General features: G+C 37.5%; 1 protein-coding gene across 1 annotated transcript in view; it reads right to left on the bottom strand.

The window, feature by feature from the left end:
- LOC149211456 (protein HLB1-like) overlaps positions 1 to 27300 on the bottom strand; it is a 257251-nt gene that overhangs the window by 43627 nt on the left and 186324 nt on the right. The window contains exons 8-13 of the mRNA XM_089391501.1: positions 20984 to 21046; positions 20808 to 20873; positions 20438 to 20566; positions 7104 to 7139; positions 4716 to 4835; positions 99 to 290 (exon numbers count right to left, since the gene is read on the bottom strand). Coding sequence (XP_089247627.1) covers positions 99 to 290; positions 4716 to 4835; positions 7104 to 7139; positions 20438 to 20566; positions 20808 to 20873; positions 20984 to 21046 — 606 coding nt within the window. The remainder of the gene's footprint in view (positions 1 to 98; positions 291 to 4715; positions 4836 to 7103; positions 7140 to 20437; positions 20567 to 20807; positions 20874 to 20983; positions 21047 to 27300) is intronic.

The raw sequence follows: 27300 nt of genomic DNA, 5'->3' as shown, positions 1-27300 counted from the left end.
AGGTCCAAGGGTTGTTGAAGCCATAATCATACTAGTACAATCCTCCACTAATTTCTAAAAAGTTTAGATTACCAAATAAGAGAAACAAAGATACTTACAAGATAGCATGGTCCTTGAACAGTATCGATACAAAGACCAGCCCCTGGCGGTAGAGTAAGATCTGCGCATGGAGATACAAAGAGAATATTTGCAATCTCTACTCTGAGCAAAGATGACTTGTCATTATACACCATGCCACTTTCTGGCCTTCTAGGACTTTGCAAATATGGATGTTGGTCAGCTTTTTCAACCTGTATGAACAATGATCTATTAAAAAATGCAATTATCATTTACTTTCAAATGGTGTAACGTGCGTACCACTGAAAAATACAAAAACTAACCCAAAAGTTATAAATATCTCCCTTAAAAATAAAAGCCACACAAACAAAGATGAGAAAAAATTCATAAAATAATTACTGAAAATTCGGAAAACTCTTAAAATTAGAAGGAAGAGTGGATATAATTGATTCATACTAAATAGCTTCGAGTTTCTAAGCTAGGTTATTTCACAAAAAAATTGTAGAAATTGTGCTTCCATAAAAGAGTGTAGATATTAATTAAAGAATGGTTGTAACTTGTAAGAACATGCAAGCATTTGCCAAGTTTGAACTTGTGAGCAAAGTCATAGCCTTTCTTTGAATGGGAGCAAAGATAGTACCAGGGTCATTTAATATGTACATATTGCCAAATGCAAAATCTCTAAATATTGTAATAATTGGCTTTTGAAAACTATAGCACATATACTTGACAATTTATTTCAGTGCAAACTACATGAGTACGTTTTAGTTCCCAACAAATGACACAGAAATCAATCTAAGTTACTATCAGTGATACATGAAGACATACTCCTTGGGATTGGGGATGCACCTCCCCACACCTGTGAGACAGCAGAATTCCCTACTAAATGTTTTGTGATATCCCTCAAAAAAAGAAATGCGTAGCAAAATGTTTCTCTAAAAATGGGGGACATGTTGTGGGGTAGGCCTAGACACTTCCCTCAACAAGCAGGACGTCATGGGACTCCCCTGATTTCTTCCGTGAAAATTACAAATAAAACCAGATTCCTTAACCAAACTCACCTCAACCAACCTGGTCATCATTCAATATTTACTAATTGGAGGTATGATTTAGTTGGGGAAGAGCATTGTGACGGTATAAGTGGTTGTTTGAGTTTAAGAGGCGAATTTCAAGGAGATAGGATGACACCTACCAACCCTCATTTTGCATGATGCCTATTACCCACCAAAATGTGTAACCCCATAGGAGAAAACTTTTCTCCTACATTTGACAGCCAATTGTAGGCTCCATATCAAAGAAAAAACTCCTGACATCGAAGGAAGGAGCCCTACAAGCAGTTATTTGTCCCATGATCTCCACCTAAAGAGTTGCTGGAAACAAGTCCCTGGTCAAGAGGGAGCTTGGTAAAGTCCCTGATTAAGAGGGAGCTTGGGTACATTCCTTTTATAGGAATGGGTACATTCCTTCATTGGAACGGGTATATCCTTCCTAGTTAAGAGGGGGAGAAGACATATCATTCTTGTCTTCACTTGGAAGATAGAATGGAGGATTGGGTAAGCATCTGGCATTTGATGCTCTTTGAGGATGTGATAGGGCATCCAAGAGAAGAGTAGTCGTAGAGGAGCGATATTCTTTGAGGACTAGGAATCCAAGATAAGAATAGTCCTGATGGAACATAATCTGAAAGAACTTGGGTGGGGTATGTTCTGAGAGAGACAATGGTGAGGGTGTTTATAAATCATTGGTCTCGCTAGCATTGTGCTCTGATCTCGTGGAGAGATAGAGCAGTTAGTCAAGGCCTTGCTATGTGAAAATATTGATGATATGATGCTATACAGATGGGTTACCAATCCGACTCTTCTTATGAGAATTCTTCAGATTGAGAATGTCCAAGTACCTTGTATGGAATATGAATACCTCCCTAGTTAAGAGGGGGTATTGAAATATGTAACTAGGTTCGTTCTTCATAATGACATGTGTAATCATGATTTTATGTAATTAATGTAAAGAAGAAAAATAAAATTATTTTATGCTTGAGACATGGGTTTCATGCTCAAGGAATTTTATTTTTATAGATGAAGCTCCCATTGTGAGCTATTAGGATTGGTCATTAAGTCATAAAGTCAATTGAGTCTTTGTCATGTATAAGAGACCCTTCTTGGGCATGTTACATATGTATTTAAGTCATTGTAAGAGTCAAAAGACCCTCCAAGACCAAGTCCAAGCACTTCTAGCAAGTCGGCCTTCAAATGAAGCAATAAGCCTACTCCAAGTTAACATGTCGGCCTAGGATCAAGTCAAGTCAGCCTACAAGCATGAGGAAGAAGTCTATATATAGGGCACTCGGCCTCATTCAAGATACACCACATCACACACAACAAGTTCGAGTACAAGGATGAAGAAGAAGCCTCTCATTCAAGCGAAGAAGAGTAGATCAAGGTCGAAGGAAGAGAAAAGCAATTGCAGATCTGTTTTGGGCCATTTTTTGTTCACAGGGGCAACCAAATCAGAGGTTATATCTCTGCAATAAGACCGAATTACAGTGATCACAGGAGGGTCAAATCAATGCAAGAAAGAGATCCATATTGAAGGCCGAATTCATAAAGAAGCCAGCCCCAGTCAAGTGAAGGAAGAGGGCTTAAGTAGCCGTAATTCGTTCACACATGGAAAATTGCAGTCATCTATAGGTAGCCGAAAATTGCAGAGATAGAGGCTGAGAACTTCAGACTTGAGTTGCAGATCAAGGGTGAAAAAAGAAGGAGAAGTCGCAGCATCTACAAGTTAGGGTAGTCTTGGTCTTCGAATTCATCAATTAAAGATTCTATAAGAAGAAGAATTCAGTGGGTTATCCTCTCAAGCTTGGAGAGGTTTTGGCCTTGGCAAATAGTCTATATCTTGTGTCATTTGTCTCATTGTTGTTTATGGTTTAGTAGCTGGTTGATGAAGAGGAACACATAATATAATCAAGTAAGGAAGAACTCAATTAAGAAAAGCAAAAAGTCGTCTTCACAAGCAATTATCATTGCGAGAGAAATTATCTCATCTTTCTGTCCTAGATTTCCCAACACTGGGTAACTAGAACCTTTGCTTGATGGTGATGCTGATGCATGATGCTTTCCACATAGTTTTAGAATAGAACATGAAGTGGATGGAAACATTAACACAGCAGCCTCATTCAGACTTTTCTTGGGATGGAGAAACTGTTCAGCAAAGAGGACTTCTGAGGAAGTCAAGGAGAATACCTCCCTAGCTAAGAGGGAGTGTTGATTTTTGGGTAGCTGCAGTCGGTATTCCCCAACTACATATGTCGGCATTTGAAATAAAAATAAATTTAAATTTAAATTATAAATTATGGAGTCCATGCAGGCCCCAAAATGACAGGTCAGCCCCACCATGTGAACGGGGGTGACCCTTGGTCAAACCCACCTCCTTTGACCACTATATATATCAATTTGGCCTCTCTCATTTGGACAATTTGGATCACAAAAAATCATCTATTTTGTTCAGACGTGTGAAGGAGAGAGAGGAGAAGCAGACTGAAATTTGACCAGAAATTTGAACAATGTTTGACCAGCAGTTGACCAAATTTTTTCAGGTCAGTTTGACCTGCTTTTGATCAATTTTCTAAGGTTAGTTTGACAGAGTTCTGGGCAGTGTTTGACTGAAATTTCTTAGGCAGTTGACCAAAATTTCTGAGGGAGTTTGACCAAAATTTCTGAGACAGTTTGACTGGGCAGTTTGACCAAGCTTCTGGGCAGCAGCAGGAGGCTGAAATTTAGTCTGTTTCACTTAGGGTTGACCGAATTTGTAGGCAGCTGCAGGAGGCCAAATGTAGGCTTGTTTCACCAGGTTTGACCCATGTTAAGAGTGTTGATCTGAGTTGACCAAGTTTGAATTGAAATATCAGATTGTACTTCGCTGAACTAACAATTTCTCCAAAAAAAGGTTGTTGGGTTTTCTCTCGAGTTTGGGAAAAATTTTGGTGTCTACTGTGTATGGACTATGGCCTTTCTACTGTGATTTTTACTGTTTCCATTGCATCTACTGTTGAATTCTCTGAGTGTAATTGCTTAATGCTCTGAAATATGAAAAAGTAAGACTGTATATCTTTGAAAGTAATTATCTGTGGCAGAGAATTTTGTTTGTCTAAATTAGCACTAGAAAATCAAAACTTCTGTCTACATAAATACTTATTTCTTTTGGAGAATTTCTAGTAGTTAAGATTTTGAAACATGAAGTGGTCAATATAATAACTAACTATAACCCAAATGTTGATCGTTCAAAACATTTGAATGAAGAGACTCATCATGCATTGGACTACTCAAATGATCTCAAGTATCATGCTTCCATTATAAAAGGTCCTGTCCTAGAAATTATGGCATTGACACAAGAACCTATTATACTGACAAAACCTAACGAATTTCAATAAGAATTCTTTTCAAAAGTGTAATCAGGAATGACACTATAGCTGTTTCTGGTACCCACATTTGGAAAAAGTACAACGACAGGTTTTACTCTGATATTATCTGCACAAAGTGAGCTGGTTAAGATAGATATATATGTCAATTGTTCAATTGCGAAGATGTGCATCCAATGAAATTTTCTACAATTACAACAGAATTCATTGCAGTGTATTACTCATGATGCATAAAACTGACCTGGTAGAGGCCTTCATGATCAAGAACAAATTGTTGTCTTTTCCAATCACTATGAGGTGCCAAGGAATTCCCCGCAGGGGGGGCAGTCAAATATCCTGCTTTTAAATAGGGAAGAGGAAGCTGAAACATGACCAATGAAGAGAAAACTGTTCAGTCCAAAAATGAAAATTTAGTGAGAAGGAAAACAAGACAAAAGAACAGAAGGGGATTGTAGAATTTCTCTACAATAAAAATCTATAGCAAGATTGAATGCAATATTACTGCAGAAATACCAACCAACATCTGTATTGACTTATTCTGCCACACATTATATTTTAATCTTTCATTTGTCTTGTGATGCACATTATATTGAAGACAGAAGTGAGATTCTTGTTTCCTGAGCAGAGCTATTTTCTTTTGTACTAAGAATTTCAACATTCTTCCATATCAATCCTTAGAAACTTTACATTTTGTGAAACCCATTAGGTTCTGGATACCCTTTTTGGAGGTGAGTATGCATGCAGCTTTTGGTGATCATCAAAGAAAGTCAAGATTAAGGATTTCTTTAGAAATTCCTATACATGTGTGGGATTTTGCAGTGATCAAGATGCAAACCAAGAAATTTCATGTAACTTCAAGAAAGTGCAAAAGTAGGTCAAAACTAGGGCATAGTGTCTAAAAAATGACAGCAACAAGATGAAAAAGTTGTACTGGACCCATGAGTTATGTCTATGGTGAGTGTCAATTTGACAATTACCATGACCTGGTAGAGCAGCAGAATCAATCAATGAGGAAATATTTCTGCCCAAGGAAATCTAAACTATTTTTTTTGGAGTCTTACCCAATGTTTTTCTTCTGGACCTTATCTTGTCTATTTTCAGGCAAAAAGGGTGTGCTACACTTAAGCCTTATAATAGCCGCAGCAAGTCAAATGACAAATGATATGTGCGTCAAGTAGTGGACTATGGTGACTTCCAAGTGCAGTTTACCATGACCAAGTATTGTGGTAATTGCGTCATCAATTTTCAAACTCCTTTTCTTCCCATCCCCATCGGATAAAAAGCACCAATCAAAAAAACATATTGAAATATTACTTATTTGTTTTTTAATGTTATATCTGCAAGTTCTTGTTGCAAATCTGAAGAGGTTTATGCAGATTTGTGAAGTTTATATTGCATACATCAGCAAGTTGTTTGCGGATGTCGAGCATCTCTTTGAAAAGCAATTGCCCTAAATCACTAGGCAGACCCCCCTTGGATTGGCATGAATCAATCAGGAATCGAGAAGGAGTGTGAATTGGTGATAAGAACGGACTCCCTAGTTGGTTATCCCAACATCTTTTGATCCATTCTTTCAGGGGTATTTCTAGATTACAACAGGATAAAGATGGTCTCATTGATTGCCATATCCAACAAGAACATGTTATCCTAATTAACCTTGTGTGCTTTAGTTGATTTGCTTGGTCGTTCCATTCAAATATTTAGTGATCCACTGACACTAGTATAGATTCTTTCTTTCTTGGAGGTGAGAGCTGATTCAAAACAATTTTGTCAATATGTCTTTTACCATCTAATGTTTTATCATTTAGCGATCATATAAACCTAATAATTGATCTAATTTCATTGTAATTTTGCTACTTCCATGTCAGCAGATGCCTAGCTTGAATCCCTGTCAGTAAATTGCACTATTGTACATCAATGGGTTTATTAGGGATGCCATCTATGAATATGGGGAAGCATCCCTCGGATTTCACTGCAATGTTATCCTTGGAAAAAAACTATAAATTTCTTAGACTGGCTATTTTATGAAAATGTTATTTTTACATCTGAAATCCCACATCGCAAAGATTTCTTTAAAATTACCAAGGGTGCACATAAAAATATCTTGTGAATTTCTTGATTATGGGAACAACAGAAAAAAACAATTCCGCCAGAGCTAGCCAAGTAAGTTGTGTTCAAGAAGTAATCAAGTGCACCTTTATTGTGCATCCCCAAATTCAATCCCTAAACAAGAACATGGTGTCCCTCTAATGGGGCCAGATTGTGCTATGTTCTAATATATCATTTTTTCACTGAAGTTAGCTGCTTTGTGTTAGGTAATAAAGCAACAAGGAGAATTGCAAAGAAAATTTTGGCAGAACAGAAATCCATCAAAATGTTGTGTCTAAGACAGTTTTCTGGCATTAGAGGGTCTTGTATAAAAGGGTATTTAATCACCAAAAGAAATCAATTCCACCCTAGCTTTCCTGGTTCAATGATCAAAATATGCACATCGCCTTCTAAGTTGTGGTTTGCATACATACTATATGTCATCTTTGATGAGACAAAAAAAAAATGATATGCAACATATTTGCTAACTATATGATTTAAGTACAAGCAGCATGTTCAGTAAAAAATTAAATTCTCTCACCATAGAACGTACAAGGCGCAAGGCACTTCGATAAACCTACACAATCAAGTACAGTGTGATTAGAGGTGGAATTCAAATGGAATCAATAGTGAATACAAACACGGGGCACTGCAGTAAAATCACTTCTGTAAAGTAACAAAAAATGCATCTATACAACAAGCACTCATATCCAAAGAATCAACAAAAAGCATCAAACATTAACAAATGAAAAACAATATTGATTTTGATAGTGTAATATGTTTGCTTCATATCAATGCAATATTATATGAATAACAAGCCAAAAATAAACCAAGGACCGAAATTTGTCCAAAAAAACTAGTAACTCAAGTTTAGGCAAGATGAAGATTTACACGAGCACCAATCCAATTGTGACTCATTGCAAGACTTGACACTTTGATATGCTTGTGCAAAGGCATTGAATATGCTTGTGATAACGAAATATGACTCACTAATTAAGTGTCCAAAATACTTGGGAAATAAAGATATCCATTAGGATAAAATAATAATATATAAAAATGTATGAGAAAAATGATATGATTTTAAATACTATGTAGGAGGCCCTTTCATAATTAGTCATGTCTTTTCATAGAGACATGTGCCTTCATGTGTCTCTTTCAGTGAAGCACCACTCGCATAAGACCCGCTAGTACCCGCAGGTCTTGGTGGGTTCTATAGCGAGCTGGGTCACTCGCATAGAACCCCCACTTAACACCCTTACTCGGCCAAACTCGCATTAAACTTGTGTACTCATATAAGACCTGTGGTTTTGGCAAAAGACCCACATTGGAACCCTATAAGACCCATCGAACCTCAAATTGCAAATTTTTTTTATTTTTCTCTTTTTTATTATTTTTCTTTTCTTTTTTGGAAATGAGGTGGAGGAAAAGGGAAATTGGAGGCAAGAAAATGCTTTATAAGCACCTTTGTCCCTTCCATTTGTCATTTTGCGTGTTTGGCTCATTTCCATGAGTGCTCAGTGACTCCATTGCACAGTGAAGGAGCTCTTGGAAGAGGCTAGAGGCTTCATCAGATCAGACCCAGCTTCAGGTAGGCTTCATGAACCTTGTTTGAATGTTTCCACGTAAACTTTTTTAAATTTTTTGTATTCAATTTAATTTATTTTTGGTTTTCAATTTTTTTTAATTTACAAATTTTTTTGGGCTAAGGAGATAGTCCTCCTCAGCCCGCAAGGCCATGTGGCCAAGTTTCTCAGCTGCTCAAAGCCACTGTGGCTGAAAAACTCAGCCACAGGGCCCTGCGAGATGAGGAGGCCTCACAAAACAAGTGCAACCAAAGGATACAAATCCAATTTTATTGGATACTATTGATTTTGAGTTTGATTGGGTTGTGGAGGAGAAGTCCCTTGATTTGAGTTGGCTTGAAGAGACTGAGGATCTCTCTAGTTTTCCATCTCAAATGGAGACTCCAAATACACATGCCTCACAATTGCTTCAACCTTCCAATGTTAGCATTAGCTCCACGAGGGCTTATTGTAGGCGTGGTCCATGAGTGATGAGACTCAAGATTGTTATGAGACTACATTTATCATTTATGACATATGTATTTGAATTTTGAACCTGCTGACATTTTTTATTTCAATTATGGAATCGTGATTCCTTTTCTTATTCAGTATCTAAATGTTTTTCTTACAAAAATCGAATATGTTATGTTGTACTTTTATAGATATGAGATGATGTTATGAATAATTGCATATATTGAGGTTTTTATAACTTATAAGGATTAGAATCGTCATTAGTTTCTTTTTTGTGCTTAAAATTTACCATATTTTAAGGTTTTGTTTCATTTTGACGAGTCTTATACGAATTTTATACGAGTCATTCCCGAGTCTTATATGAGTCGACGAGTCAATAGCCAAACGAGTCTTGTACGACTACGAGTCATGCAACATTGGTCTCTTTATTAACTATTAATTAATTATTATTATTTAATTTAATATACATACACACACACACATAACAATGTCAAACCCCATGTTGGATACAAATAAGGAACTAATGTGGGAATTGTAGTGTCCTAAGGGTATTTTTTCTGTTAGCGTTTCAAGAATGCAAGTAATATTTTTACCAAATTCACAGTTACTCTCCAAAACCTTTGCCAATGACAACTCAAATACAATAATGAATAAATAAATAGCATCAACTGGATACACCAATTTATAGATCTCATGGCCTGAACTAAAACATTGGTCTATTAAAAGTATTACAAAGACATCATTGCAACCATTTTCAATTTATGAAATGTTGAAGGAAATGTAATTAGGTTTGGTCTTCATAAATGTGTTTTTGATATTTGTACTTATTCAAGAAAAGAAATATTATTTTTATAATATGTGTCAATGAGTTTCTTGCTCATTGAAGTAGGTCTAGCACATGTCAAAGTGTTATAGGTGAGTCAAAGAGTCAAGAGAATTATGTTGAAGACTTTAAGGGCATGTTACACCATGTATAAATATATATATTAAAGTAAAAAAGAAAACCTCCAAGCAAATTCAAGTCTACTCCTATGTTATGGCGCAATTAAGAAGCTCCTTCAAGCATGCTACACCACCATGGAAACTATCTGAAGTCTGCTCAACAAATCGACCTCCAAACAGCCTTCAAAGTCGGCCTACACACAAGGTGAGTAGTTAGCCTAAATGGAGGGGCAGACCTATATATATAGAGGTTGTCCACTCCTCCATAATGCATTCAAGTAAGCTCTAAAATCAGTGAAGAGATAAGCCGAGAGAAGGAAGGGAAGGGAAGTCTAAAGGGTCTCCAAGGTGCAGCGAACTAAGAAGGAAGGATGAAGCAGAGAACTTTAAGATACGCAGAAATTATATATAAATATTTTATTAAAGAGATGAAATTACAGATGATGAATGTTTACAATGGGTTGCCTGGCTTATATACCGCCATGGGCACCCCTTAGGAAAGGGCATGATCTTATGATCGTGCCCTTTTGTCTAACTAAACCTAAATTAAACAATAAACCTAAAATTAACTAATTTTTTACATAACATTGCCTTCCTCTCGAAAGAATGCTTTGTCCTCAAAGCATGCGCAACGACGGATGTTGTTGACAAAATGCTTCATTCTCCCAAGAAGCGTCTTCTTCGGTAAGTCCTTCCACTTGATTATAATTCCTAGATGATCAAAGTCCCACACTTTAAAAGGTCTTGGATTAATCTCTCAATTTCTGTTTTTTTGTGATGTGAATATCGGTATGGCTTGATGTTGACGGGGTCTGATCTTGCCTTGACTTCTATTGTATGCTCAATTTCCCTCTTAGGCGGCATCTTCATAGGTAGGTCTTGAAATACTTTTTCATGCTTCCAAATCAGATCTTGTATCTCTGGTGACTCTTCTCGACTCAGCTTCATCATCTGAGATGATGATACAACTTGATTTTCTGGTGCTTGGAATCCATGTAGCTTGTACTTCTGACCTCCCCATTTGAATTTTATAAATTGTACTTGATGGTTGGCAACATAAGTGCCTAAAGTTCATAGCCATTGGATACCTAGGACTACATCTACTCCTCCTAACGGTACTGTGAAGAATGGAGACTCTAGATTAAAGTCTTGAATCTGCAAATTGACCTTATGGCATTTCCCTACCTTTTCAATCTTCTTACCATTAGCTACCATCACTTTCATGTTTGGTAAGGGAAATGAAAAGATATTGAGTCTCTTTGCCATGGTTGCATCTAAAAAATTGTGTGTGCTTCCAGAGTCGATGAGAACCACTACGTTGTTCTTCTTTATGTGTCCTTTTAACTTTAAAGTCTGAGGTTGTGATATACCTGTCATAGCTGATAATGACACTTGCGGAATACTTCCGTCATCTAATTCTGGTGAGAATTCTGGGGCGTCTTCTGTGTCTTCTATGTCATAATCTTCACTGTTTGAATCATTGGTTGCTTCACAATTATATAGGTTCTTTGGTTCTTTACCTTTAGCACATCTATGTTTGGGTCCCACTTCTCACCACAGCGTTTACATTTACCCTCTTTTATCCTTTGCATTTCCACATTAGATTTTTCATCTGCACGACGATGTGGTGGAACATATCTTGTATTATTTGAGTCCACATACTGGGGTATCCTTCGTCTTGCATAAGCTTTTTCCGTTGTTGACCAAAATATTGGTTCGGATTTCTTTTCGGTTGTTTTTGCTTTTCGTCTTGCTACTTCTATAGATGTAATGTCATGCATCTCAAGTTCTGCTTGTAAATGGGTTTTGAGTCCCGAGATGTATGACTGAATTAGACGAGATTTTGATAACCCAGGTACTCGTGTTACTAAGGTCTCCCATTCTTGAGTGTATTCGTCCACACTTCCTTTTTGTCGTAATTTGATGAGTTTTGAAAAGAATTATTCTTCCTTTACACCTTGGAATCTTTTGAATAATGCATCTTTAAATTTTCTCCAGCTAATGACGTGTGTTGTCTTTTTCCACCACATATACCAGTTATATGCTTCTCCTTCCATTTTCATGGATGCATGCCTGAGCTTTTCGTCATCGTCATTGATGTCATATATCTCAAAGTATTCTTCTGCTTTATTTATCCATGCAACATTGTTTTTTTCGTTTCCATCGAATTTAGGCATCTCGACCTTTGCCCTTCGCTGGTATGTTGCTACTGGTTGAGTAAAAAAGGGTGTTGATTGTTAAAGTTATCCCAGAGTTGCTTGTTTGTAAAGGTTGTGTTACTCGCTTCTTGGTGGGGTGTCGCTGATTTTTTTGGGGATTCAACTTTGTCATGAGAGTCTGTGGACTTAGTTGAATCTGACGAGATGTGTTCTTGATTCTCTTCACCTTCTTTTAGTAGTTGTTCGGGTGTACAATTCGACCTTTTACACAGACTTTTCAGCATTGTTAAGACCTCTTTGATGCCTGCTTCTGTCTGAACATGGTAATTTTCCATCTTTATTTCTATTCGATTTGTCGTATCGCGAAGATTTTTTATTTCATCAGCTTGCTCCCCAAGCTTGATCTGGAATTCATTTAATCTTTTATTTACCTCATCATGGTTGCTATTTCTCTTATGCTCTGCATCCAACAATTTTTTTTGGAAATCCGCCATTGTCATTGTCGACATTGAGCGGGTTTGCGGGGGCGTGTATTTATTTGCCAGCGAAAATATTTTTCCTCTTTTTTTTTAATTAGCTAAAATAAATTTTATACATATAACTTTTAATTAATTAAAATAATTTTAATTAATTAAATTAACTTATATGTATATATATAATTTTTAGTTAATTAAAATAAATTTAATTAATTAAATTACATATATTATATATTATATATAATATAAAATATAATTTTATATATATATAGATTATATATAAATTAACGTTATATATGTAATTATAACTATATAATTAAAACTATATATAATTATATATATATATATATATATATATATATATATATATATAATTAAAATTACATAAAATTATAATTCATATATGTATTTATATATATAACGTATGCGTAGAGACGTGTAATGGATGGTCAAGTCCCACGGAAAGGTCACTTTTTGTTTTAATGTTCACCCTTCTCGTCCCTTTTCCGTGTTATTATGGCAAAGAATTGCCTGAACTTTTCGAACCGCAGAGCCACGCAGTTGGACAGGGAATATAACCCGTAAAAAAAACTTCTGATGCGTTGTGTTTAATTGTTGACCGATGGTTTCGAGCGGATAATCCGGTGGACACGTCGAGTGAGGAGCTTCCACAATCGAGCCAACTGCTGGTTATGATACCGGCGACGCTGTCACCGTTGTGGCTGTCGAAACCCATGTCGGAAATGTCGTTGTTTGTGACACTTTCGGTTTGGAGCCCCCGGAAACGCTACGGATTCGAAGCCGAGACCAGAGCCCCGTTAGTGGATTTAATTGAGGACGCAGTGGGCACAGACGGGTGAGACAATGATGACGGCAGCTCGATTTGGATGCTGATGACGAAGTCTGCGGGCCACGGAAAATACAGGGTGTGGAGAGTTACAGTGTTTTACGGGGAGAATGATGTGGTGTTGGACAGTTGTGGATGGAAATGGTGAGAAGCAGCAGGGAGAATGACGCAGTGTTGAACAGCTATGGTGGAGTATGGTGACGAGAGGCAACGGACACGATTGGGAGCAGCGAAGTGGATGCAGCAAAGTGGGAACAGCGAACAGATGCAGCAAAGTGGGAGCAGTGAATAGATGCAGCGAACGGATGCAGCAAACAGTAGAGTGGATGCAACGAACGGACACCGAGGATCGCTAAGCTCTGATACCAGATGAAGCAGAGAACTTTAAGATACGCAGAAATTATATATAAATATTTTATTAAAGAGATGAAATTACAGATGATGAATGTTTACAATGGGCTGCCTGGCTTATATACCGCCATGGGCACCCTTTAGGAAAGGGCATGATCTTATGATCATGCCCTTTTGTCTAACTAAACCTAAATTAAACAATAAACCTAAAATTAACTAATTTTTTACATAACAAAGGACAACGAAGGTAAAGGACTATTTCTAGGGATAGAAACAGTTACACGTGTGAGGAAGAGGAGGGGAAATCTGCGGGTATGATAACAAGGACAAACAGTCCATAATTTTGTGTTGTTTGGGTTTTACACTAGGCTCACAAGGCCTCCCAAGACAAGGGAAGAAGCCCCTCTCTCTAGAGAAGGAAGAAAGACCCTAATACACTAAGGGAACTCTTCACACGTGCGAGAAACTCGGGCAGTAGAATAGCAAAATAGACATATACTCAAGAAGAATCTCGGTTGGTCAAAGTTGAAGTATACTTGAGCAAGGGATAGAAGAGGAACACCTCATCTAGAGGACTGCTTCAAGGAAGGTCTATGTTAAAATTGGAAACTGTGGCCAAACTCCATGTGGGTCATCTTATTAATGGCAGCTGGTATTTTTCTTGGACTCCTCTTGTCGAGAGGTGTAGGATTGATCTAAATATCATCCGATTCCGATAGGTATTCATCGAGATAAGATTTTATTTGTGTTATATGACAATTCATCAAGGTCGGCCAGCAACTAATCTGCCCCCTCTTGTGCTCCACATTTTACTATAAAAGGAGGAGGTCTTCAAGTCATTTGTACACACACACACACTCTTCTTGTGATCTCTTCCTCTCCACTTGTCTTTGGGTTTTGGTGGGAGGAGAGATCCTAAGAGTATATGCTGGCCGAAGTCTTATGATGCCCTAGCCGCAGTAAGGAGGATGCCCTAGCAGCAGTCTGGCCTCTCACATGGTCCAACACTTCCTGCTTTTCTAATGTCAGATCGAGAGACATCTTCCATCCGTGATAGTCAGACTTCTCACGGAGTTTGTCTTCAGCGAGGAAGTGTGTTGAGGATCCCGTGACTTCATTAAGATTGCTTCAACAGCCTTCAGTGATTGCTCTAGCTCTTGCTTGGGCTTTGTCTTCACCTCAACTCCGATACCATGTTAAATTATGGTATGTTCTATGCTTAGAGCAATTTACTTCAAATATTTTTATTAGCCACTGTTTAGCAATCACATAAACATAAAGTAAAGTGCAGATAGAACAATCGACAGAAAACAAGCCAAGACAAGAGACACAAGATGTGGTGGCTAGCCAAGGACAAACCCCAATGTGGGGAAACCCTTTGATCAATTCTTCTTTAATCTTCAATAGTTCAGCAGAGAGAAATAGTACAATTCAGAATTCTGTAATTTTATAACAGCAGCAGCAAACCCTAAATCAGCAAAGTAAAACTTGGTCAAAACAACCTCGGATTGACTTCTAGTCAACTTAAAGAAATCGGTCTTCAACAGCTATCTTCAACAGCCCAAAACAGTCCACAATAATCAGTTAAAACAACAGCCAGAAGTTCAGCAATCTGCGGCAGCCCTAACCAGTCAACGCTGGTCAATTTTCAGGTCAACGCTCGTCAAGGCAACCCCTAAAAAGTCAGTGCATGTCTTCCCTTGGTCAGCTCTTGGTCAACGCTCCATAAAACAGACCAGCATTTGGTCAATGCAGCCCTAGAAATGTCAACGTTGCCCAAAAAGTCAATGTTTCCCTAAATGTTGCCCTAATTCAGTCAACGCTGCCCTAATTAGTCCTTTTTCTTGATGTGCGAGAGAAGCTACCCTAATTCGTCCTTCTTGCTTGCCCAATAAGATGAGTTGAGATGAGATGAGTTGATAATGAATCAACCTCACTTGTACTTATATGATTTGTTGGGCATGTGTGCCACACATTTAGTTGTTGGTCAACCTTGACAATTTGTCAAGTAAATACAAATAAATTCATATCTCCATAAGTACCTGTCGGAATCGGATGATCTTTAGATCAATCCTACACCTCTTGACAAGAGGAATCTAGGAAAAATATCAACAACCATAAATAAGGTCACCACATGGAGTTTGGCCCTAGTTGCCAATTTTAACATGTCTTGTGGTGGTGGGGATAATGATATGGCTTAAAATTAACTGGTGTTGAGTCTAGTTTTACTTCGATAATGTGTTCAATTTTCCTTTCCAGGAGTAACTTCATTGGTAGATCTTGGAAAACCTTCTCGTATCTCTGGATCAAGGATGAAACCTCTGATGGTTGATGAGTCCCTTCTGTCGATAATAATTCCAAGTGCTGACATTGTGCAACAAATGTTGGTGCCCCTTTGCGAATAAGCTTCTTCATCTATTGAGCGGAGATGACCTGCATTGGCAGTGTCTGAAACCCAAACAACTGATATTTCCTTCCATCCCATTTGAATCTAATGAACTATTTTATGTGATTTGTTGAATATGTGCCTAGTGTTCTTAACCACTGTACCCCCAAAACAACATCTACTCCTCCTAGGGGAACCATATAAAAACTGGACTCCATTGCATAGTCGCTTAATTGCAACTTAACCTTATGGCACTTGCCCACTCCATCTATATGTTTTCCATCTACTACCATAACTTTTAAGTCTGCTACCGAGTAAGCAAAGATGTTCAGTCTTTTTGCAACATTGACATCTACAAAGTTGTGCGTACTTCCTGAGTCCACTAGAACAATAACGCTTTGCTTCTTGATGTGACCTTTAAGCTTCAATGTCTGTGGTTGAGCTATCCCTGTGATGGATGCTATGGAGATTCATGGGATATCGTCTTTTGATTCTGGACTAGGGTTTGCATTTTCTTCATTGTCCTCTTCGTCAAAGTTGTCTTCTGAAGATTCCTCTTCTTGTCCAGCTTCACAGTTGTACAATTTTTGTGTTGCACGCTTGTGTCCTGCGTAATACTTGTCTCCGCACTTCCAACATTTGCCATCCTTTTTCCTTTCGACATTAGATTGTTGTTTTCCATCACTTCGTAATGGTGGTGGAACATACTTACTAGTATTTTCTGATGAGGTTTTACCTGCCTTCCCCTTGGAATAGTTGTTAATCATGTTGTTACTGGCATATGGTGATTTGTGAAGTTTATATTTCCGCTCGATAATTATGGCTACGTGTCTGGCCTCCTCAATGGTTTTGGGTTTATGCAATTTTAATTCTTCGCGAAGGTAATCTTTAAGGCCACAACGATACATTTTTAGCAACTCCTCATCTAAAAACCCTCTTTGCCTTACTGCTAATACTTCCCATTCGTGAGTGTATTCACTCACAAATCCTTTTTGCTTCAAGTGAACAAATCTCTCGTAGACATCATCCTCCCCCTCCTCATGAAACCTTTTTAACAAAGCGTTTTTAAGGTTTTGCCAATTGAATGAGCAACCCGTGCATTTAGACGACCACCACAAAAACCAATCGTACACTTCTGCTTCTAAGTAGTTGGATGCAGTCATGACTTTTTCTTGTTCGCCGAGCAGAGGGTTTGCTAAAAAAATTGCATCCATCTTATTTACCCATACAACAGCGCCTTTAAAGTTCTTACCATCATACTTAGGTAATTCATTTTTTATTTTAAGATGGTTCCGTCCAGAAGATTGAGTATAATATTGGCTTCCTTCGAAGTGAATTTGGGGTATTTGTTGCTTCTCACACCTCAAGAACTCATGCTCTAGAGAAGTCTCACCTTCCGGAGTCTTGGGACTTTGTGTAGCTGAAGGTGGATCGGTCTCTCTAAAGCGTCGGCTCATCAAGTTTTTTAAGTAAGAGATATCATTGGCCATCTGGTCCTGCTTACTAACTGACTTCTCGACGTTATCCAGGTGTTTATTCAGCTTGTTGATGTCCTCTTGAATCTTTTTCATCTCATCATTGTTGTTGGCCGCCATTTTATTTCATTTTTTTCTTGAAGACCTATTTTTTTTTTAAATAATTATTATTTTTTTAAATAATTATTATTATTATTATTTTCTTAAATTAAATTAAATAATAATTAAAATTTATAATTATAAAGTTTATAATAAAAAATTTATGAAAATTTTAATTATTTCTTGCCAACGGATTGGTCGCGTTGGTTCTCTGCAACCACGACCATTGACTAAGGTCACATCTGGTGGTCGTACTAGTCTTCTTGTGTGGCGGTGCAGAGACGGCCAATGGCCACACTGTCAATACGCTGAACGGTGCCCGGTGTCTGTAACCCTTACTCCGCAGCATAGCACGGCCACGCACCAGCCCCGTGCCTTCGATTTGTATGCGTGTTGAGACGAGTGAATCCGCTACGGCTGCAAATGAGGGAAGGAGGTGGACGACGGCAAAGGTGGACGTCAATGTGGTTGTGTGGCAGCGAATGGGGAGACAGGTAGAAGGGAGCGTGATGCGTAGGCGGAGGTGCAGGAACGCAGCAGAACACGGTCGCCAATCAGCGAGGGTCAATGCAGTGGCAGGGAAATGTCGAATTGGTGTGGAAGGCCCGCAGGGCCGATGGCCCACCGGGGGTGTGGTCCTGCCAGTCGAACGAACCTCTGATACCATTGTTAGCAATAAATTACTAAATTGTTGTAGACTGTAATAATACACCAAATTCACTGAATGTAATATATTTATTAATTGATAAAATTTGAATGATGCTTACAAGGCTGAGGCGGTGCTCCTTAAATAGGAGTTAACTGGCCATGCCTAATCAAAGAGACATGTCCCTTGGGACTGATGTCTCTTCATTTAATTAATTATTTGCTAATTAATTGATTATAATTAGTAAGTTATTTATTTAAATCATATTTTAATATTTTAATATTTATTTAATTGTTATGACTTTAAGTTCATAACAAAGGCGAGAAGAAGAAAAAACGACCTGTCAAAGATCAAATGCTTCAAATGTGGTGAATTTGGTCACTATCCCACCTAGCGTCCCAAGGGAAAGGACAAGAAGGGGCAGTTGCGACAGAGATAGATGAGTTGACCTCCAGATTGGAGGAGTTTCCATTGATAGTCGCTATACCTCCACATGGAGGAGGAGCATGATGCTTCAGAGTTGCAGGATCGGGCAGGGTCCGAGGATACACAATATGAAACAGGTGTTTCCTTTGGATCATTACCCTTGCTACAAGGGCCCACAATATTCAGTAGCAAGAGGATCATTGTCACCAAGCATAGCTAGGTCTTGAGGGACAGTGCAGAACTAGTTGCAGTCAGATATAGAGGGGTGCAGACATATTTGGGTGTAGTTAGATACTCAAAGACAAAGCAGAGCTAGTTGCAGTCAAAGATTCAAGGGATAGTTGCAGAAATTAGTTGCAAGGACATTAGTTCAGTTCCTAGTTGCAGTAGTTACAACAGCAACAGCAGCATGAGATCAGATGCAATGCAGGGACTGTTGCCAGCAATGCAGGAAGGCAGGGTGCAGTGTCAACAACAACGCAGAGCGGTTTAGCTACAGGTTAGCAGGTGAATTAGAGTATGTGTAGTAGCTTGGTGGACAGTGACAGTAAGTTGCAAATGTCAGACACCAACATCATGGTCTGACTACAAAGGAGAGATATGTTGTGGATAGATCATAGAACACCTTCCTCGTTAAGAGGGAGTGTTAGTTTTTGAATGATTTGGTAGCATTGGACAAGTGTTCTAGTCTTGATTTGTGTCTAAGAGGTTGAGGGACACAAGATCAAAATCCAAAAAAGGTTTCGCAAGATAAGCTACAAAACACCTTAATTAAATTAATTCACCATCATTTAAATATTTCCTAAATTTAACTTAGGAAAACTAGTTACTTAAGGTGAATTAATTAAGGAAATAGACTTATGCTATAGAGACTTCCAAAAAATAACTTGGATCAAGTCTGAGATGATCTTAGTCGTCGATAAGGATCTAATCATGGTCGTTGAAGTTCCAGGTAGAGATTGTAAGAGCAAGTGGAAGGAATGGAGATAGACACAAGGGGAGAGTGAGTTACCTTAGCAGATTGAGCTATCTAGTGGTAGTGATTCAGCAAGGAAGAGAGTTCGGGCCAGAGAAGGAGCAGCAAAGGAGAATTCTGGAGTGAAACCCCAGTGCAGTTTTCCAGTGCCAGAGAGGCAAGAAAAGGAAGGCCGAAATTATTCGGAAAAGAGGCTGAGTTGCCAGTGTGAGCAGCCAGAAACCCCAATGCGAGTGATGAAAAGAGGGTTGTTTCATTTGTTGAAGGTCAGGAGATCACCCAGGAAGCAGAGCGAGTCAATTCCAGAGGTAGAGGAATGTTGGACAGCTCAGTTAGAGCTGAGAAGCAGGCAGTACAAATTACCCAGGCCAAGCAGTGTGAATTCCAGGCACGTCGAGTTGCCAGTGAGAGTGTACGAGCAAGCCAAAGGGGGCTGAAATGTTTGTAGAAGGGAGAAAATTTCTCTAGTCAATTTTTCCAGATTATTTCTAGAGGATTGCCAATTGGGCATCCAGTTGTAATAATTTCCAATTTGCTGCATAATAAAAATAAACCCTCATTGACTGCATCAGTTTTCCCTTCGTGGTTTTTCTAGGGACGTTAGTCCAAAAATTATTGTGTCAATTTTTATTGTGTGTGCATCTATTTCTAATTCTTGGTTCTTGATTTTATTTTCTGCAGCATATTTTATGGCGGAGATTGCAATTGTGAATTATTTGTTAATTGCCATAAACAATTAAACTGCTAATAGTTAGGAGAATTATATCCAATAATTGCAATCAAGGAATTTTCACATCTCTGAAAAATGGCCATTAAATTGTGTATGCCTCCGAAGAAACCAGATGTTATAAAAGAACAGCTCTTCCTATTTGAATTAGGAGTTTATGAAGAGATCAGCATAGATATACTATCTCTTATGCCATATGATACCAAGTTGTTTGTTTTAATGTGTTCCAAGCATAGGAAGGCTGTTTCTAAAACTGAAGGTAAATTACTTGAATAATGCATTTATCTATGAAATACATTAAAAGTAATGATTTAATGGAAAACAAATTATACCGAATAATTTGGCCTCAAAGCATGTGCTGCAGCAATATATATAGCAGATTGACTGTAAAGCTCATTTGGTGTCATTTCCTTCATACTGATTTGGCGCCCACTTCTTAAACTATCTTCTGCTAAACCATACTGCCAAATATATGAGATTAGATAAAAGTTAAAACTACTAGCACAAAATTATTGTTAAAGCTCCTTCAAAATAAACAGGACAGGAATATAAAAAACAAAAAACAAAAGCATTTTATCACATACAGATGCATTCCTTCAAAGTCCCTCAGTTTCCAGTATAATCGTATCTCTTTTGTGCCCCTACTATAAAGAAGAAAAGCTAATTTTATTTATCTCATAGATAAAAATGACAAGAGAATACCAGTACAGTCCCCAAGTTATAAATAGCTCTATGAAAATCAAACTGCAGTTGAATTGCTGCCCGGAACTGTCATAAACAAAAGATTTAGCTGTAAGTCGAAATCTGCACTGTTGCTCGAAAACTGTATGCTTGCCACTAGAGAACAACATACAAGGATCGATATATAAAAGATATACCTTGCTTACAGCTGTTCTAACAATTGTCTGTTTTTCTCGTGCAGGAACAATAGCACTCAGCTCCTACATCACAGATGTGAGCAGCATCAGTTAACTGCATTTGAAAATATCCATTATTATGCTCCTGTTAAAAGCTAAGACTAATTGATGGGCATCAATTCTCCATTCTACCTACTTTCAAACGAAAAGTAACAGTTCACATGCTTAGATTTGAATTGTTTGTGAATTAAAATTTCTAGATGACATCTATTAGAAGATCATTAGGTATACATAAATTGTAAATGTAACTCATGAATCATAGATAACAAAAACGCACAGCAGCTATGAGCCATGAAAATATACACAATCCTGATAAATAACATTCATAGAATAAGCATAGACAACCTCCTGAACAGAAAATGCTAAAGAAAGGAGTTTTTCTCTTAGTGGGGTTCAGATCTGCATCGAATTCTACTGCAAAATTGCAAACCATTTTGGGTACCATGATTTGTCTTAGTTAGTTGCAACATTTTAGAATTCAGTTTTCAATTGTTGGAAGTGCTGAGAGGGGGGTGAATCAGTATTCCTTTTTGATTGTTATTATTTACCAGTTAGATCACTTAAAATTAGAACACAAAGAATGAACAATAAGAATAAATACTTTTATTAATTGTAACGACCACTAGTCATATACGCAACAGAAGTATTAAAATACTTCGTAGACAAAAACATCCATCATAGGATAGTCATTGTGATTCTATATTGAATAAAAGAATTGATGTAGGATGAGTACAAATGAGAATGAGGGTCCCGTATATATTAGCTAGGTAAGTACCCTTTAACGAACAGGGATGTCTCTAAGACATACCTTTTCATTATTAACTAATTAACCATTAGTTAATTTACTTATTATTTATTATTATATTTATATTATTATGATTATTATTTATTATCTATTTTTACATAATTTATGTTCATAACATTGCCTTCCCCTTCAAAAAACTTTGTCCTCAAAGCTTGTTGATGAAAGGACTTGAACTCTTATCTGCTGCGAATGTCTTCTCTTCTCGGGACGGACATCTTTGTTGATACAAGTTGATATGATCCTTGGAGTGATATATAAAATTGTCGTACTGAGAACGGATCGGACCATCCTAGATTGATCTTCTGCAGAATCAACTTTTGTGATGAATCGTTATCATAGGACTAGATTCTGCAACCCTCGGTTTTCCTGGAAACATAAAATTTTCGTTTATTTTCTGAGTGATACTAGTACATAGATTGATTGGAAAGTCTTCTCTGGTGATTCGGATGTCGATACATAGTTCTTTTGGTTGGACTTTCCCTTATCTTATTAGTGGATGTTTCCTAATTTTCTTCAAGCGCTATTGTTGTTGAATTGATTACTGAATCCTCATTCGGAGTGTTCGTCGTTTGAACGGTAACCTCTGAGTACATCTTTACTTCAGTAGGATTTGGATTTGCCTAAACTGTGAGATTAGTGGAATCGATGTTTATTTCTTCAACTTGGACTACTACCTCTAGAGATGTTGATTCTTCCTTTGCAACAAGTTCTTCATATCTATTCTTCAACGATTTCATATCAGTATTAAGTTTTTTAATTTGGTTAAACAGATTTTGGTTATGTTTTTTTAGACGTAAAAGTTCTTTTTCTAAATCATTGATCTCGTCGCTATTATCCTTCTCTTGATCTTTTAATTTTTTAATTTGTTCTAATAACCATTGATTTAGGGCCCCTTTAAACGTAACTTTTCTTCTTCTTTCTTTGATTGATTCTCGTTAAATTCCTCCTTAGAACTTTCATTTTCTTGCTTTAATTTTAGTTTCTTAACCTTGATCTTTTTAATTTGTGAAAGTAATTTCTCATTGTGGTTCTTTAAATGTCAAATTTCTTCGTTGCATTCTGTTGCTTTTGCATGAAACTGCTCTGCGAGATCTTTATATTTCTTCTCTGAGGCTTCGCTATTCTGTGGAAGTTTTGCTATTTCTTCTTTTAATTCTTTAATTTGCATCTAAGCGCTATACTAACATTTGGGACAAGGTATTGTGCGATTTTTATAAATCGATAAATACTGATCTCCTGCTCCACAAAATGGACATCTGATCCAAAATAGTGATTCTTGTTTGGAACTCATCTTGACTTCTCCTTTGCTTTTTCGAGATGAAGATGTAATTGCCTTCTTTTTTCTTTGATTGCCTCTCTTAATATAACCCTTTTTTTCATCATTTAATTAATTAATTAATTTTTTTTAATTAAATATATATATAATATATAACGATATATATATATATATATATATTAAATTAAATAATTTAACCGATTAATTATATTAACTTAGTTATGGTATTCTTTTATAACTATATGATAATATAATGTAATATGTATCTAACCCGTATTTATGGCTGCCTAACTTGTATTGAATTGTGGTATTAGCGAAAATATGGCCTTCTACCCGTACCATCAAATGACGTGACTCGATCAACCATCGCGATACGGACAGGAACGCTTCACATGGCTTGATACACCAGGTTACCACGTCTGGTGTGGGGTTCAAAGGCACAGTTGACAGTCGACAGGGCTTGGTGGCACATGGAATGTGACGAGGCAGTGTGTATTGGATACAGGGTGTCAACAGGAGCGGTTGTGGGACAGCTCAAGGCCGTGGAACAGGGATGCGTTGGTCAGGGAAAGCAGATGAAGCAAGGCTTGGGAAACACAGATGGAAGTCGACAGGGTGTGACAGTGGGCGCCAACGAATGCAACAGAATGGGAGAGCGAAGGAACTGGGCGGATGGCGTGGGTCAAGTTCCCTTGGCAACGATGTGCACGGGTTGTGGGTTGTGGACGGTATAATGGTGTGAACCCACTCACAATGCTACATGTTGCGGTTGGCTTCTAAGATGAAAGCTAGTCAGCAAAAGCATCCGATAATAGTGCCTGCGATTTTTTTTGGCAACCTATCAACGTATACAAAGGTTGTTTGCTACCGATTTTTTTTGACATATATTATTTTTAATAAATTTTTTTCTTAATATAGCTTTTTTTATATAATAAATGTTTATTTTTTATGTTTTCTTTTTATATTTTTTTTATTTGATTTTCTTTTCTATTTTTTTAACTAAATATTTTTAATGGCTAAGGGACTTTGACAAAAAAATCAGTGAAGGAGAAACTCCAAAACTTCTATAGCGAAATGCTTCGATTATGATGGCAACAAGGCTAACGAAAAGTTGATGGCCAAAGGCCGGTGATCAGAGAACATGGCTCTGATACCAATGTGACCACTAGTTCTATATGCAGTGGAAATATTAAAATACTTCGTAGACAAAGACATCCATCATACGATAGTAATTGTAATTGTATATTAAATAAAAGAATTAATGTAGGATGAGTACAAATGAGAATGAGGGTCTTGTATATATAGCTAGGTAAGTACCCTTTCACAAACAAGCATGTCTCTAAGACATGCCTTTTCATTACTAACTAACTAACCATTTGTTAACTTACTCATTATTTATTATTATATTTATATTATTATGATTATTATTTATTATCTATTTTTACATAATTTATGTTCATAACATTAATCAATGATGAGGACTCCAAACCTCTAATAAATTCAATACAATAATGTGTAGGGCTCCAACCCTAGAAGAAGACTCCAATCTTCAATCTCCCAAGCTCCAACCTATATATTGCCAAGCTTCGACTTGGACTTTCCAAGCCTCCAACCTTGTCAATTTTTGACGCTCCAACCCTATCTCTAGTGCCGATTCCACCCTGATTTTTTGAGGACTTCGAACCTCTAGCGCTCCAACCCTCTCTTCGGTGTAGGCTCCAACCTGATATATTGAGGACTCCTATCCTCTAGGGCTCCAACCCTCTCATCGGTGCAGGTTCCAACCTAATATAATGACGACTCCTATCCTTTCTTTGGTGCAGGCTCCAACCTGATATAATGATGACTCCTATCCTCTCTCCTCTGTAGGCTCCAAGCTAATATAATGAGGACTCTTATCCCCTGTCTTCCAAGGCTCTGTTTATTAATAGTTCATAGCTCCCAACGTCTTCTTCAACAAACCCTGTCAATCTTCAGCAATGTCTCCACTTAATCTCCACATTACTTTATCAATGACAACCTTGTCTTCACATGGAGTCCCCACAACTATTCATGTTACCCACACAGAGTCTGCAAAGTTACCTCATGATGATTTCAACAATGCATCATGATCTCCAATGATGTCTCCAAGATCTGTTGAAGCTTTTCAACAAGATATCTTCAATAGGTTGCGCTAAGCCTCAATGTCTGCACCAAACAATTCTCTGTTTCGAGCCTCAGTTCACAATGCCACAGTTACTCCTTCAGGAGTGACTACTTCAGAGGTTTGTGATATCTTTCTTACAAGGAAAAACTCACAAACACTTCAATGTTGATGTCATCTACTACTCCATTCAAACAATGACAAATGAACCTTATTTCTTTGGTCCGAGGTCATAGAGATCTGAGGTCATATCGATCTGAGAATTAATCTTTCCACAAATCCGAGATAATGGTACGGAACTTAACTGAGCTGCTAAGTGAACCTTCACAGAACTGTTCTGAAGGTCGCGGTCCACACTTCTTCTATAGATTAATTCATCATAGGTTTGAGCCTTCAAAAGATTAACCCAATCAAAGAATTTATTTTCCTGCTCAGCCTTCAACTTCCTTGCCTCTGTTCCTTCAAGTTCACGAGTTGTGAATTGTCTCAGCTTCTTTGTAATGGATGACCGATATCGATACTTGAGGTCAAGTATTTGACTTGTATTTATACGAGTTTCACCAATAAACGAAAAGACGCGTTCATTGGAGGAGAGGTCGATTTGTGCATGAGGTGGCATATTAAAAATATATTCGACGGGGGCCTTTTTTGTTAATAACCAAATATAATAGTCTTGTTCTTTACAAAAACCCCATAGCAACATAGGAGAGAATATACCCACATTACAATGGATGTTTTCAAGTTGTGCACATGTTCTATCCTCCGATATCAACATCATCGATATTCAAATATCGCCCCTACTTCCGATGTAGTGGATGCGATATTCAATAAACCCATTTTGATACTCCCAATCAAGTCCGCATCATGCTCTAACCATTGATGGATGCAATAGTATATTAAACTATTTTTGATAAATCAATCGGGTCCACAACTCTATCGCCATCGGAGGTTTTAACATGTCATCCCTTTGAAAGTTGCGATACAGCGAATGCAATATTATATTAAGTTATTTATAATGGAGCAATCGGGTCCGCAATACATATCGCAATCAGAGGTTTTAACATGACATCCCTTCAAGGCTTGCAATACGACGGATGTGATATTATATTAAGTCATGTTATGATGGAGCAATCGTGTCCGCAACTCATATCGCAAACGGAGATTTTAATGTGACGGGGCTTCAAAAACTTGCGAAACAGCGAATATGATATTATATTAAGTTATGTTATGATGGAGTAATCGGGTCCGCAACTCATATCGCAATCGGAGATTTTAATGTGACGGGGCTTCAAAAACTTGAGATACAACGGATACAATATTATATTAGAGGTGTTCCAATAAATTGATCAGGTCCACATATCGGTAATTCAGATATCAGATGTCCCATTCAAATCAGAGATTAGAGATCAAGGTTTCTAAGAGGTAACACATATAAAGCGCTAATATGATTTCTTGATATGATTTCTCCGCTAATGTGTTTCTCTTTGCTCCTTCGATATTGTTGTTCTTCCCTTTAGCTCTTTCTCTTGGGCATATGCAGCCTTCTCATGGATTTGATCCTCCTTCTCTTGTCGCTCCTGTGACTTTTGATAGCTTCTCTTTGATGGCTTCAATGGCTTTCAATGGCTTCTGATGAACTGCTTCTCTTGGATCTTGGTTTGTCGCTCTTCTTCTAGACTTTCGATGGCTTCCAATGGCTTCTAATGGCTTTTCTTGACTTCCGATGACTACTCTTTTATGGCTTATGATGGCTTTTCTCGTCTTCCCATAGCTTTCCTCCTTGGGATGCTCCTTGGGTCTGCATCTTTTACTCTATTTGTGTATATATTCAATCCATATGTTGTATTCAATCCTTGGGTCCTCCATCTCATCATATGATCTATACCATGTCATCATATGTCATCACGTCCTTCAGCAAGAATATCATAATATACATGAGGTTATGTCATCTTCATAACAACTTACATCATTATGATCATGTTATGTATAAAATATATAGGAAATAATGTAAATGACAATAATCATAAATATTTATTAGTTAATTAGTAATTAGG

This window comes from Pinus tabuliformis, chromosome 1_1, assembly GCF_031772625.1.
Source record: "Pinus tabuliformis cultivar Carrire ecotype Pingquan chromosome 1_1, CPIR1, whole genome shotgun sequence".
Classification (NCBI taxonomy): Eukaryota; Viridiplantae; Streptophyta; class Pinopsida; order Pinales; family Pinaceae; genus Pinus; species Pinus tabuliformis.
The sequence above is the reverse complement of the archived record's forward strand: the minus strand, read 5'-3'. Positions and strand labels throughout refer to the sequence as shown.